The 15,691-nt window shown below is 47.0% G+C and overlaps 1 protein-coding gene across 5 annotated transcripts in view; it reads left to right on the top strand.

Moving 5' to 3' along the window:
* Window positions 1–15,691, top strand: part of LOC140189258 (spectrin beta chain, non-erythrocytic 1-like) — a 464,253-nt gene that overhangs the window by 385,736 nt on the left and 62,826 nt on the right. For all 5 annotated transcript variants that reach the window (XM_072245944.1, XM_072245948.1, XM_072245947.1 and 2 more), the window contains 2 exons: window positions 1,444–1,590; window positions 6,869–7,132. In XM_072245944.1, coding sequence (XP_072102045.1) covers window positions 1,444–1,590; window positions 6,869–7,132 — 411 coding nt within the window. The remainder of the gene's footprint in view (window positions 1–1,443; window positions 1,591–6,868; window positions 7,133–15,691) is intronic.

Here is a 15,691-nt window from a genome sequence, read left to right as displayed (position 1 = left end):
CTGAACCTGGTGGTGTAAGTCCTGAGGCTCTTGTACCTTCTACCTGATGGCAGCAGCGAGAAGAGAGCACGGCCTGGGTGGTGGGGATCTCTGATGATGGATGCTGCTTTCCTACGAGAGCGTTTCATGTTGATGTGCTCAGTGGTGGGGAGGTCTTTACCATGATGTACTGGGTCAAATCCACTATCTTCTGTAGGATTTTCCATTCAAAGGCATTGGTGTTCCCATGCCAGACTGTGATGCAGCCATGTATGAGAACACCAATGCCTTTGAACAGAAAATCCTTTCCTTGTCCACAAGCAAATGAATCTCAGGGTTGTATATAGTGACATATCTGTCCTTTCATAATAAATTTACCATGAACTTTCTTGTAGGCATTTACAGGAAACATAGAAAATAGGTGCAGGAGTACGCCATTTGGCTCTTCGAGCCTGCACCGCCATTCAGTACGATCATGGCTGATCATCCAACTCAGAACCCTGTACCTGCCTTCTCTCCATACCCCCTGATCCCTCTAGCCACAAGGGCCATATCTGACTCCCTCTCAAATATAGCCAATGAACTGGCCTCAACTGTTTCCTGTGTCAGAGAATTCCACAGATTCACCACTCTCTGTGTGAAGAAGTTTTTCCTCATCTCGGTCCTAAAAGGCTTCCCCTTTATCCTCAAACTGTGACCCCTCATTCTGGACTTCCCCAACATCGGGAACAATCTTCCTGCATCTAGCCTGTCCAATCCCTTTAGGTTTTTATACGTTTCAATAAGATCCCCCCTCAATCTTCTAAATTTCAATGAGTATAGACCTAGTTGATGCAGTCTTTCATCATATGAAAGTCCTGCCATCCCAGGAATCAATCTGGTGAACCTTCTTTGTACTCCCTCTATGGCACGAATGTCTTTCCTCAGATTAGGGGGACCAAAACTGCACACAATACTCCAGGAAGAAGAAATACTATGGAATTTTATGAAAAGCTATACACAAACAATGTAAAATGTGCAAAAAGAAGGTAAACTGTGCCAAAAAAAAGTTACTGAGAACATGGGTTGTAAAGAGTATTTGAAAGTGAGTCTGTCAGTGGTAGAATCAGTTCAGAGCATCGATGAATGAAGTTATTCTCACCAGTTCAGGAGCAGGGTAAGCACAGGAGATTCTGATGACACTGGAAATCCAGAGTGCCAGACACGAAATGTTGGAGGGTCTCAGTCGGTCAGGCAGCATCTATGGAGGTGAATAAACAGTCAGCGTTTCAAGCCGAGATCAGGATGTAGGGTAATAACTACTCCTGAACCTGGTGGTGTGGGACCTAAGGCTTCTAAGGGATGAGGTGCAGACAGGTAACTGGGGTGGAGGTGAGTCTCTTCGTGATTAGTTGCACGTCGGAGCAGGTTTAATGCCCTCTTGCCCTGTTTTTACATCTTTCTCTTCGCTTCTTTTCCCCCCAGCTCACACTCTGGATCAATGAGAAGATGCTGACTGCCCAGGATATGTCCTACGACGAGGCTCGGAACCTCCACACCAAGTGGCAAAAACACCAAGCCTTCATGGCCGAGCTCGCCTCCAACAAGGACTGGCTGGACAAGATAGACAAGGTAGCCATTCAGAGAGGGTAATGGGTGTTAGGGTCGAGATACCAAAGGAGGTGTAGGACGCTCCTTTCCTCCGCCTGCGGGCCAGGTGTAGCACCTGCTTAGCCCCCCAGTCAGGGTCTCATGATGCCATGGGAGCAGGTGATGGATGGTTGTACGAGCAGCCGGTGCAGATCACAAGTCCTGGTTACGCGACCACTGACACCAGGCAGACAATCTCTGAAGGGTATTGATAATAGCTGTGGGTGGGGGGGGGGGGGGCAGTCACCTGTCTTGTAAAGACTCTGCCCAGAAGAAGGCGATGCACACCACTTCTGTGGAAAAAATTTGCCAAGAGCAATCATGGTCATGGAACCATGATCGCCCACGTTATAGGACACGGCACATAATGAACAAATGCTGTCCCAAGACGCTCGGTATTGGCTGGACAAGATGAGCCTGGTTTAGCCCGACAGCTTGGCGTGTCGGGGTTCAAAGTTCAATCCCAGTGTCCTCTGTAAGGCGTTTGTTCGTCCTCCCTGTGGAATGCAACGGGTTTCCTCCGGGTGCTCTGGTTTCTTCCCACAAGCCAAAGACGTACCGGTTAGTAGGTTAATCGGTCATTGTAAATTGCCCTGGGATGAGGCTAGGATTAAATTGGGCAGGGGGTAGCTGGGCGGCCCTGCTTGAAGGGCCAGTAGAACCTATTCCGTTCTGTATCACTAAGGCGGTCGAGGTAACCATTTAGAGAGGCTAATGCTGTCTGAGGACACTCGGTGCATAAATGCTTTAGCCAGGATGTAAACTCCTTCCTGTATGCGTGAACAATTTCTACTACTTCTATGTTGAAACGACAGAAGGGATTCTGTAGATGCCAGAAATACAGAGCAACAAACACAATAAGTGCTGGAGGACCCCAGCAGGTCAAGCAGCATCTATGGAGGGGAAATAAACGGCAGATGCTTTGGGCTGAGACCCTTTGTCAGGACTGGAAAGGAAGGGGAAAGAAGCCAGAGTCAGAAGGGGAGGGGGAGGAGGACAAACTCCTGGTGAAGCCAGATGAGGGGAAAGGAGTGTGGGTGGGGGAGAGGGGGATGAAGCAAGAACCTGGGAGGGTACAGATGGAAGGGGTATGGGGCTGAAGAAGAATGTGAATCTGATAGGAGAGGAGGGTGGAATGTGGGAGAAAGGGAAGGAGGAAGGGCACCAGAGGGAGGTAAAGAGGGGAGCCAGTGTGGGGAATGGTAAAAGAGTGAAGGGGGGGGGGGGGAGTTAGAGAAGTTCATCCCATCACAAGTTGGAGGCTACCCAGGTGAGGTGTTGCTCCTCCAACCCGAGAGTGGCCTCGTCGAGGCTGCGGAGGAGGCCACGGACCGACGTGTCGGAGTGGAAAGTGAAATCAAAGTGAGTGGCCACCAGGAAAGTCCCGTCTTTTGCGGCAGACAGAGCAAAGAGCGTTTTATGTTAAACAATCATTATTGAGAGTGCTCTGTCAGCCAACAGGTTTGTGTGTAGGTGGAGAGTATGACTCAGAGGCGATCATCCCTAAACCCTCTATTTGTTCAGCAAACAGACTTTAGAAAGAGTGGGAGGAAAAGAAACTGCAGCAATTTTTCCAGGTATAAGCAAGGAAATAGCGACTGTCTGTCTGTCTAGGCACCATATCGGATGCGGACTTTGGTGACCACGATTTTCCATATAGATCTATCCTTCGTTTCTTGGGTGACTTCCATTTCTTCGATGTGTAGCCACCTGGCTATGCTTTTAGACAATAGACAATAGGTGCAGGAGTAGGCCATTCAGTCCTTCGAGCCAGTTCCGCCATTCACTGTGATCATGGCTGATCATCCACAATCAGTATCCAGTTCCTGCCTTATCCCCATTACCTTTGATTCCGCTATCTTTAAGAGCTCTATCCATCTCTTTCTTGAAAGCATCCAGAGACTTGGCCTCCACAGCTTTCTGGGGCATAGCATTCCATATATCCACCACTCTCTGGGTGAAAAAGTTTTTCCCCAACTCCGTTCCATATGGCCTACCCCTTATTCTTAAACTGTGGCCTCTGGTTCTGCACTCACCCATCAGCAGGAACATGCTTCCTGCCTGCAGCGTGTCCAATCCCTTAATAAATCTTATATGTTTCAAGAAGATCCCCTCTCAGCCTTCTAAATTCCAGAGTATACAAGCCTAGTCGCTCTAATCTTTTGACATATGACAGTTCCGCCATCCCGGGAATTATCCTTGTGAAGCTACGCTGCACTCCCTCAATAGCAAGAATGTCCTTCCTCAAATTTGGACCAAAACTGCACACAGTACTCCAGGTGTGGTCTCACCAGGGCCCTGTACAGCTGCAGAAGGACCTCTTTGCTCCTATACTCAATTCCCCTTGTTATGAAGGCCAGCATGCTTTTAGCTTTTTTTGATGTACATAAGCCGAGGTCTTCCCCTAGGTTTGCTCCCCTCAATCTTTCCAGAGAATATGAGTTTTTCTAGTTCATCTTTCCGCATGATGTGTCATGAAATAGCGACAGAAAAGAAAAACCCACTGAGTGGAGAATAGTTAATTATAAATTATATGCACTTGGGTGGGTGTAACAATAAATTCATTTGCGACAGTCAGTCATTTTAACCCCAGCAGTGGAGAAAGATTTACAACTGTTAATCATGGACCGAATTAACAGACACTAGGATTGATTAAAGACAATCAACCTGGATTTGTTAAAGGGAAATCGTATTTAACTTGAGAGTGACTAAGTGCTGGCGGAGCTGAGCAGGTCAGGCAGCATCCACGGGAAGGAGCAAACAGTTGACATTTTGGGCTGAAACCCATCTCCAGATGTTGGAAATCCAGAGCCACACACGCACACACACTAAATGCCAGAGGAACTCAGCAGGTCAGGCAGCACCTATGGGAAAGAGTAAACAGTGGACGTTTCGGACCGAGACTATCCATTAGGACTGGAAAAGAAGGGGAACAAAGTCAAAATAATAAGGTAGGGCAGAGGGGTAGGAGTACAAGATAGGTGAGGGGTGACCGAATTGAAAGCTATTGAGTGTTGAAAGGCCTCGAGAGTGGATGTGGAGTGGACTTTTCCTATGGTGGGAAGTCTAGGACCAGAGGACACAGCCTCAGAATAGAGGGGCGTCCTTTTAGAATGGAGATGAGGAGGAATTTCTTCAGCCAGGGAGTGGTGAATCTGTGGAATTCATCTCCACGGGTGGCTGTGAAGGTCAGGTTATTGAGTGTATTTAAGGCAAAGGTTGATAGGTTCTTGACTGGTCAGGGCATGAAGGGATACGAGGAAAAGGCAAGAGATGGAGTTGAGAGGAAAAACGGATCAGCCATGATGAAATGGCAGAGCAGACTCGATGGGCTGAATGGCCTAATTCTGCTCCGATATCTTGTGGTCTTATGAAAGGTAGGTGGGTGAGGCGGGGGGGAGTGGGGGATGATGTGAGAAGCTGATCGTTTTTAATGAGGAAATGTATGTATGTGCCCATCAAATTTGAAGTTTGTGGGATAAATGGGGCCCAGTTGGGAGCAGTTGCTCTTCAGACGATAATTCAAGGCCCTAAAAACCTCATTAGGTGAGACGTAAAATGCCCCACAGCCAGCATTTCAAGATCTCAAAACCACTGGGGTCAAAGGGACAGCAACAGCAGGACCAGAAACTTGACCAAGTGTCAGGTAAAAAAAAATAATTGCAGTGAAGAGTTTCTTGAACTGGAAGGAAGTATACAAACGAAGTGCCGGAGGAACTCAGTAAGTCAGGCAGCGTCTACGGAAGTGAATAGACGGTCGACGTTTGGGGCCGAGACCCTTCTTCAGGACTGAGAAGGAAAAGGGGGAGGATGCCAGAATAAAAAGACGAGGGGAGGAGAAGGAGGCTATCTGGAAGGTGGTAGGGGAAGCCATCTGGGTGGGAAAGGTCAAGGGCTGGAGAGGAAGGAATCTGATGGGAGAGAAGAGTGGACCATAGGAGAAAGGGAAGGAGGAGGGGGACCCAGGGGGAGCTGATAGGCAGGTGAGTAGGTGGGAATAGAGGAAGGGGTGAGGGAATATGATTTACCAGAAGAAGTAATTGACATTCATGCCACCAGGTTGGAAGCTACCCAGACAGGATGTAAAGTATTGCTCCTCCACCCTGAGGGTGGTCTCATCTTGTCATGAGAGGAGACCTGAAGAAGGGCCTTGGCCCGAAAAAGTCAACTTGATGCTGCCTGACCTGATGGCTTCCTGTAGCATTTTGTGTGTGTGTGTTGCTTTGGATTTCCAGCAGCTGCAGACTTTCTTGTGTTGAAGGAAGTATGCAGCACTGTTCCTTGACATTTGGTACCAGGACCACTGCTTTTAATAATGTACGTTAACGACTTGGACTTGGCTGCAAAGGCTCCCATTTCCGAATCTGCAGCCAGCACAAACTCAGAAGTTTAGCGAACCCAAAGAAAGCCCAGGACAACACACACACACAAAGTGCTGGAATAACTCAGCAGGTGAGGCTAGGGTTTAGTGAACTGTAGGGAGGATGGTCAAGTCCTCAAGAGGATGTGGGTAAGAGAATGGATCCTGGGGCAAGTGTTTATCCCTCTACTCGCATCACTTCGCCAACTTTGCCCCTGATTCACGCATTGGTATTTATGTGGGTATCCCTCTGGTACCCCTCCCTTCAGCACTTATTCAGCTTGGGCATTGCTGAGTGGTCCGCAGTGAGGAACCTGTCTGACTTTGGATCCTTGTGCCCCTGGAACTAGCCCAGCTGAGGGCAGTTGCGATGTCCTGGCTGTGATTATCTCATCCCGATTTTACTGTGGCTAACTCTTGCCTGTCTCTGTTATATGTTCCCTTTACTGGGGAATTAGAAAGAGATAGATAAGATAGAAGTAGGAAAGTTGTTTCCATTGGTAGGTGAGACTAGAACTAGGGGACATAGCCTGAAGATTCAGGGGAGAAGAGTTAGGATGGAGATGAGGAGAAACTGTTTTTCCCAGAGAGTGGTGAATCTGTGCCCAGGGAAGCAGTTGAGGCTTCTTCACTGAATATATTTAAGATACAGTTAGGTAGGTTTTTACACAGTAAGGAAATTAAGGGTTATGGGGAAAAGGCAGGTAGATGGAGCTAAATTTACGGACAGATCAACCATGATCTTATTGAATGGCGGGGCAGGCTCGTTGGGCTGGATGGCCGACTCCTGCTCCTAGTTCTTATGTTCTTATGAGTTTGACACCCCTCCGTTGCGTTAATGGATTTGCAGGTTTGTTAAGTAGTCAGTGACGGACGGGTTGACCTTATTTTGTTCTGCAGGACGGGAAGCAGCTCATATCTGAGAAGCCGGACACCAAGCCCATCGTGGAGGAGAAACTCAGTGACCTCCACAGGCTCTGGGATGAGCTGGAGTCCACGACCAAGACCAAGGCTCAGTGCCTGTTCGACGCCAACCGCACGGAGCTGTTCACGCAGAGCTGCGCAGACCTGGACTCGTGGCTCAACGACCTGGACGCACAGCTGCAGTCCGACGACCACGGCAAGGACTTGACCAGTGTCAGCATCCTTCTGAAAAAGCAACAGGTATGCCCTGCAACTCGGGACAGACTGTCCGCGGCAGCTGGGTGAATCAAATAATTAATGTAGGCTTTTACGAAATTGATGCCGCGAGTGCTGCGTGGTAATGTGGCAGGCGGCTCTGTGGCGTAGCGGTTAGCGTGACGTTTTACCGTGCCAGGGTTAGAGATTCAGGTCCTGCCCAATGTCTGTAAGGAGTTTGTACGTTCTCCCCATGACCGCATGCGCTTCCTCCGGAGGCTCCGGATTTCTCCCACATTCCAAAGACGTATGTGTTAGTAAGTTGTGGGAACGCTGCGTTGGCACCGGAAGCGCAGCGGCACTTGCGGGCCGCCCCCAGCGCGTGCTCAGACCGTGTTGGTTGTTGAAGCAAACGATGCATTTTGCTGTATGTTTCGATGTACAGTATTGTGCAAAAGTCGTAAGCTCGGGGGGCTTAAGAATTTTGCACGGTACTCTGGTAATTTTATGCATTGCACGGTACTGCTACCGCAAAAAAAAATCAAATTTCATGACATATATGAGTGATGATAAACCTGATTCTGATATAGGTCTGTATTGTGGACTGAGAGTGGGAAGGGGGCAGGGAGAGGGGAATCATGTTTGGGAGGAGGGGGAGGGAGTGGGAAGCACCAGAGAGACATTCTGTAATGATCAGTAAAGCAATCGTTTGGAATCAGATGACCTTGTCTGGTGTCCCAGAGCTGGGTGTGTCTGTCTCCCCCTCTGTCACTCTTTCTCTGCCAGCTGTCCCACACCCCTCCCACAGCTCTCCACCCTCGCCATTCCCAAAGTCCTTTTCCTCCCACCAGATTTACAAACTCACTCTCCGCTCCACATCGACAGATACAATACTGTGCAGAAGTCTTGCCTAAGACTTTTACACAGTGCGGTACATGTAACAAATAAAGCTAATCTAATCTGGAAATTAGAAACAGATTGAGAGAAGACTAATCGAGAGAAGTCTTTAACTGGTTAAATCGCCCAACCCAAAATTTGATTTCCAGGCCCTTACAAGGGAGGAAATAGCATAGGCTGTGCGGCAAGGTAATAAGTGTGGTATTAAATTAATGGAGGATGACCTATGTGGTGTTTTTTCTTAAACGACGTGGACCAAGTAAGTACAGGCCAGTCAATTAAACATCTGTCATGGGAAAATTATTGGAGAGCAGTTTTGGATCCCTGTTTATTTTTTGATCCTTAGGATTCTTCCGGGAATCAAAAATGGCGAGCAATCTTAATTCCAAGATCTCAGTTTACTTTAGAGTGCCAACAAGCATACAAATACTAAGCAAACTAATTAAGGAGCTGAGAAACAATGCTAAGAGGGGAATTAATGCTAAGGGGTGGAAGACAAAGGAATAAAAGATGGTGCTTCTGAAAGATCTATCACTTTTATAGATAAGATAGGGAAAATTCCATAGATAGGAATTACTTAGTTACTAGCCTGCATGATTAAAACAATTACATCACGTGGGTAATGTGCTAATACATAGCCAACGAAAAATGAGAAAGGTGATAAACCGTTAGTTTAGCTGCTGTGCCGCTTTCTGCCCGTGAGTGTGAGAAATACAGGAGTTGGTTAAAAAGTACAAATCTTTAAAACAGTGAGATTTTAAAAAGACAGTGGTTTCCAACAGCACAAGTCAGAATTTAGAGATCCTCCACGAGGTTAGTCCTTGCCCTTTTCAAAAGGGAGAGACTTGACTCCTCAGAGGTTTTTCCGTCCACAGCAAAGGCTCAATGCTGTTGGCTGAACTAATAGTATTAATTTGACGTGAGGTTTTCTTGCAGATGATCCCTGAGAGCACCCCAGCATGAATATGATAGGATACAACAGGGTCTTTTAAGAGCCTCTTAGATAGGTACATGGAGCTTAGAACAACAGAGGGCTATGCAGTAGGGAAATTCTAGGCAGTTTCTAGATTCAGTTACATGGTCGACACAACATTGTGGGCCGAAGGGCCTGTAATGGTTTCTATGTTCTATGAATATGGTCAGCAAATGTCACCTATATCAATGCTGCCGACAAGAACTTTTTAAAAGTCATTTCTCACAATCTCAGGCAATCGTAGTTATATCCTTCTATACCAGGAGTCCATGGACCCCTTGCTTAACAATATTGGTCCATGCCATAAAGAAGGTTGGGAACCCCTATTCTAAATGTATATGTCAGTATAGAACTTAGAACAGTACAGATCCTTTGGCCCTCAACGTTGTGCTGACCCTTTAACCTACTCCACAATCAGTCTCTTTCTACGAGTCTGTGGTGGCCAGTGCTACCATGTTTGCTGTTGTGTGGTGGGGCAGCAGGCTGAGGGTAGCAGACACCAACAGAATCAACAAACTCATTCGTAAGGCCGGTGATGTTGTGGGGATGGAACTGGACTCTCTGACGGTGGTGTCTGAAAAGAGGATGCTGTCCGAGTTGCATGCCATCTTGGACAATGTCTCCCATCCACTACATAATGTACTGGGTGGACACAGGAGTACATTCAGCCAGAGACTCATTCCACCGAGATGCAGCACAGAGCGTCATAGGAAGTCATTCCTGCCTGTGGCCATCAAACTTTACAACTCCTCCCTTGGAGGGTCAGACACCCTGAGCCAATAGGCTGGTCCTGGACTTATTTCATAATTTACTGGCATAACTTACATATTGCTATTTAATTATTTATGGTGCAACTGTAACGAAAACCAATTTCCCCCGGGATCAATGAAGTATGACTATGACTATCGCACCCTTCCCTCCCACATAGCCCTCCAGTTTTCTTTCACACAAGTGTCTATCTAAGGGTCTCTGAAATGTCCCTAATTTATTTGCCTCTGCCACCACCCCTGACCAGCAGAAGGATTAACCCTGCATCCACCCAGTTAACAATCCTGCCATTAGAATCAGTTTCTCCTTTACATGGCTAATGTCCTTTAAAATTCTGAACCTCTGTTAATTCTCCCCAACATCTTTTGTCTGGACTGAACACACTCAGCTCTGACTGCCTCTGCTTCCATGATCTCCTGGGTAACATGGGCTTTGTCACGTTTATCAACCCAGAGAAGCACATTACTACAAGGAAGGGGATGTGGTGGCACTTAGGTTAGATTAGGAGGACACGCAGTCCTCTTTTATTGTCATTTAGTAATGGATGTATTAAGAAATGATACAAACAATGTTCCTCCAGTGTGATATCACAGAAACACAGGACAAACCAAGACTGAAAAACTGACAAAAACCACATAATTATAACATATAGTTACAACAGTGCAAGCAATACCGTAATTTGATAGAAGAACAGACCATGGGCACAGTAAAAAAAAGACTCAAAGTCTCTCAAAAGTCCCAACATCTCACGCAGGCAGGAGAAGGAAGAAAACTCTCCCTGCCATGAGCTTCCAGCACCGCAAACTTGCCGATGCAGCATCCTGGAAGCACCTGACCACAGTCCAACTCTCAGTCTGTCTGAAAACTTCGAGCCTCCGACCAGCCCTCCGACACCAAGCACCATCTCTGCCGAACGCTTCGACCCCAACCCGGCCGCCAGCAACAGGCAAAGCCGAGGATTTGGGGCCTTCCCTCCGGAGATTCTCGATCGCACAGTAGCAGCGGCAGCGAACCGGGCATTACAGTCTGTCGAGACAATTAGGTTGTTTCAGCTGATGCCCTGCATGTAGGAAGTCATAAATCTCATGGTTCTGTCTGTGTAAAAGCTTTATCTCTGACATCCGTCCTATGCTTGCCTCCAAACACCTGAAAGTTATACCTCTCTGTATTTGCCATTTGCACCCTGGGGTGGGGGGGGAGTCTCTGACTGTCCACTCGACCTATGCCTCTTATCATCTTGTATATCTCCATGAAGTCACTGTTCATTATCCTCCTCTCCAAAGAGAAAAGTCAATCTTTCTTCATAAATCTCCTCTGCACCCTCTCTAAAGCTTCCTGATCCTTCCAATCACAATGAACCTGATTCTGATAGGGGTCTCTATTGTGGATCGAGAGTGGGAAGGGGGCAAGGAGAGAGGAATCATAGTTGGGGGGAAAAGGGAAGGAAGAGGGGAGGGAGCGGGAGGCACCAGAGAGACATTCTGTAATGATCAATAAACCAATTGTTTGGAATCAAATTACCTTGCCTGGTGTCTCAGGGCTGGGTGTGTCTGCACCCACGCCACTTCCCTACCCAGCATTCCTTCTCTGCCACCTGTCTCACATCTCTCCACGCGCTGTTCCCAAAATTGTTTGCTCCCGCCTTATTTTCAGATTCGCTGTCTGCTCCACGTTGGCAAATACGGTACTATGCAAAAGCCTTAGGCAGCTAGAACTGAACACGGTTCTCCAAGTCTGGTCTAGCCAGAGTTTTCTATAGCCGCAACATTGCCTCGTTTTGTTTTCTCTGGTTTCCTTTGTGCACTGGTAGACAGTTGTTACCAGCATGTTAACCTAGAAGTGCCAAATTACCACTTCTGTTGGGACAAATCCAGAGAATGGAAAATGAGCTGTGCCAGAAGCAGGTTAAACCTGTTTGCACATGGACTTTGGCCTATTGGCTATTGGACTTGTAGAGTTGGCACGCACAGGAATTGTTGTGCCAACCGGCAGTGCTAAAAAGCGTTTTATTACAGCAATACAAAGGTATCTTCCCCACCTCTTGAGAATGGAATTTAATATCGAAATGAGGAGATGCTGTTCTTTGCAAGGGGCAAAGTTCACACACGGAGGCAGGTCGTATCGGGATTTCGATCGAAGTACGTTTATTATCAGAGTATGTCTAAATTATACGACCTTGAGACTCGTCTGCTTACAGGCAGCCAGAAGGCAAGAAACCTGAAAGAACTCTAATTTAAAAAAAAGACTAACACCCAATACAGGGGCGGGGGGGGGGGGACAGAAATGGTGTAAACAATAAAAGCAAGCGACAGCATTCAGAACAAAATTGTGTCCATTGACACGAAGCCCAGAGCAGGCCCTCAGCCTCATTTCATCACACAGCGGGGCAGATCACCATGAAGCTTGCAGGCATGAAATCCGGAGCAGTCTCCCAGCCTCGGCGCTGCGGAGAGAGGAGAAAACGTCACGGGAAATTTAATCAGTTATTCTAAAATACAGATAATCCACAATATTCACAGTCATAGAGCTGTCCTGCAGGAGAACAGGTTCTTCGGACCAACTCACCCAGGTAGACCCAAGTTGCCTAACTGAGTTACTCCCATTTGCCTGCATTTGTCAGTGGTGAAAAGTCAGTATCAGGCATAGGTCGTGAAGATTGTTAACTTTTGCAGCAGCAGTACAACGCCGTACATAATAGAAAAGAGGGAAAAAACATGAATTACAGCAGATATATGTATTAAATAGTTAAATTAAGTAGTACAAAAAAATAAATTTAAAAAAAAGTAGTGAGGTAATGTTCATGGGTTAAATGCCCATTCCGGAATCAGATGGCAGAGGGGAAGAAGCTGTTCCTGAGTCGCTGAGTGTGTGTCTTCAGGCTCTTGCACCTCCTTCTTGATGGTAGCAATGAGAACAAGGTATGACCTGGGTGATGGGGGTCATTAATGATGGACGCCGCCTTTTTGAGGCATCGCTCCTTGAAGATGTCTTGAATACGACAGAGGCTAGTACCCATGATGAAGCTGACTGAGTTTACAACATATTTTGATCCTGTGCTGTAGCACCTCTTCCCCCTGTACCAGACGGTGATGCGGCCAGATAGAATGCTCCCAACGGTACATATATAGAAATTTGCGAGTGTCTTTGGCGACGTCCCAAATCTCCTCAAACTCCTAATGAACTGTAGCTGCTGTCATGCCTTCTTTGTAGATATGTCGGTATGTTGGATCCAGGTTAAATCCTCACGGATACTGTCACTAAGCATCCTGAGCTGACCTTGAAAGTGTGGAGTTGTAATGATTCTTCAAATGTTCTGCAGTTCAAAAACCATGTGTCTGAAACGTGAGCGTGGTCAATGGATTGTCGTATTTTTTCTACAACCCTGTTTCTCGTTTTATTTATCTAGAAGTTGGAACGTTTTCTGTCATTCATTCTTGGGTTTTTTTTTCTCTGTTTCGTGGGTGTCTGTGAAGAGTAAGAATTTCAGGTTGTGTACTGTATACATTCTCTGATACTAAATTTAGATTAGATTAAATTATGAGAACACTCAGTCCTCTAAAGAAATGCATACATGCATTAAGAAATGATACAGTGTTTCTCCAGAGTGATAGCACAGAAAACAGGACAGACCAAAGACTAACACTGACAGAACCACATAATTATAACGTATATTTACAGCAGTGCAAAGCAATACCATGATTTGATGAAGAACAAACCATGGACACGGTAAAAACAATCTCAAAGTCCCCGAGTCGATCGACTCCTGAGTCCCTGATAGCAGGTGGCAAAAGGGAGAAACTCCCTGCCATAAACCTCCAGGCACTGACAACTGCCGATGCCTTGGAAGCAGCCGACCACAGCTGACCCTGAGTCTGTCCGTCCGAAAACTTCGAGCTTCCGACCAGTCTCTGCGATACAGCCTCCTGAGCGCCATCCTCTACCGAGTGCCTTCAACCTCTCCCCGGCCGCTGAAACACGCAAAGCCGAGGATTTCAGGGCCTTTTGCTCCGGAGATTCCGGTTACCACACAGTAGCAGCGGCAGCGAAGCGGGCATTGAGATACAGCATCGGTAACCACAAAGACCACAAAACAAAGGAGCAGAAGTCGGCCATTCGGCCCATCGAGTCTGCTCCGCCATTTTATCATGAGCTGGTCCATTCTCCCATTTAGTCCCGCTCCCCCACCTTCTCACCATAACCTTTGATGCCCCGGCTACTCAGATACCTATCAATCTCTGCCTTAAATACACCCAATGACTTGGCCTCCACTGCCGCCCGTGGCAACAAATTCCATAGATTCACCACCCTCTGACCTCGCATTTCTGTTCTGAATGGGCGCCCTTCAATCCTTAAGCCATGCCCTCTCGTAACAGGCCCTTCCGACCCAGAAAACCGCGCTGCCCCGTAACACCCATGTGAGCAATTAATTTACTCATCCATATACCTTTGGAATGTGCGAGGAAACCGAAGCACCTGGGGGAGATCCATGGGGAGAATGGACAAACTCCTGACGGACAGCAGCAGGAATTGAACCCAGGTTGCCTCTAATATAAAGCATTCTGCTAACCATACTGCCTCAAATCCCTTTCCGTGTATTTATTTACTTATCGAGATGCAGCGCGAAATAGGCCCTCCCGGCCCTTCAAGCCGCGCCACCCGGCAATCCCCGATTCAACTCTCGGCTAATTACAACGACCAATTAACCTACCAACTGCTACATCTTCGGAGTGGGGGAGGAAACCGGAGCACCCGGGGGGTGGGGGAGGAAACCCACGCGGTCTCGGGGAGAACGTGTGAACCCCTTACAGACAGCGGTGGGAATTGAGCTCGGTCCACCACCGCTTTAATGGCGTTGCACTGACCGCTACGCTACCATGTCAGCCCGCTTTAAGCCGTTCACTCCAAAAAATGACTCGTGTTAATCTCTGAATTAATTTGCACCGCGTCAAAACTTACTCTGAGCACTTCAAATTTTACTGGTTTGTAGTTTTGCTTTCAGTTTGTTTTGCTCTGATTATTTTTCAAAAATGGGCGTCTTAATTGGGCAAGTGCACCAAATTTTGTGTTGTGTAATAAAGAATTGCAATTCAGTTGGTCATGACAAAAAGTTATAATTGCACATTCAGTGATGTCCAGCTCCATCTGCAACTCCAGGACTTTTCACCTGCGGTACCACTCATGTCATTGAGTAGTATCACACATCAAAGTTGCTGGTGAACGCAGCAGGCCAGGCAGTATCTATAGGAAGAGGTACAGTCGACGTTTCAGGCCGAGACCCTTCATCAGGCTCATTGAGTAGTATATTCAGTTGTGTGTCCGCATCCAGTCAAACCACACACAGTCTCCACATTTTCACTGGTTCAGTGGTTCAATTTAACATCAGAAAATGTATACAGTATACAACCTGAAATTCTTACTCTTCGCAGACATCCACGAAACAGGCAGAAAAAAAACCCCAAAGAATGAACGACAGAAAAACATTGGAGCCTTAAAGCCACCCTCCCCCTCCCACACACAATCGGCCATTTTAAAGGCTAGATTCTTAAGTCATAGTCATAGTCATAGTCGTACTTTATTGATCTCGGGGGAAATTGGTTTTCGTTACAGTTGCACCATAAATAATAAATAGTAATAGAACCATAAATAGTTAAATAGTAATATGTAAATTATGCCAGTAAATTATGAAATAAGTCCAGGACCAGCCTATTGGCTCAGGGTGTCTGTCCCTCCAAAGGAGGAGTTGTAAAGTTTGATGGCCACAGGCAGGAATGACCTCCTATGACGCTCTGTGCTGCATCTCGGTGGAATGAGTCTCTGGCTGAATGTACTCCTGTGCCCACCCAGTACATTATGTAGTGGATGGGAGACATTGACCAAGATAGCATGCAACTTAGACAGCATACAACAGGAATTCTGCAGATGCTGGAAATTCAAGCAACACACATCAAAGTTGCTGGTGAACGCAG

The sequence above is a fragment of the Mobula birostris genome, chromosome 28 (assembly GCF_030028105.1).
Source record: "Mobula birostris isolate sMobBir1 chromosome 28, sMobBir1.hap1, whole genome shotgun sequence".
Lineage (NCBI taxonomy): Eukaryota > Metazoa > Chordata > Chondrichthyes > Myliobatiformes > Myliobatidae > Mobula > Mobula birostris.
Note: the sequence above shows the minus strand (reverse complement) of the source record. Positions and strands in the feature narration are given on the sequence as shown.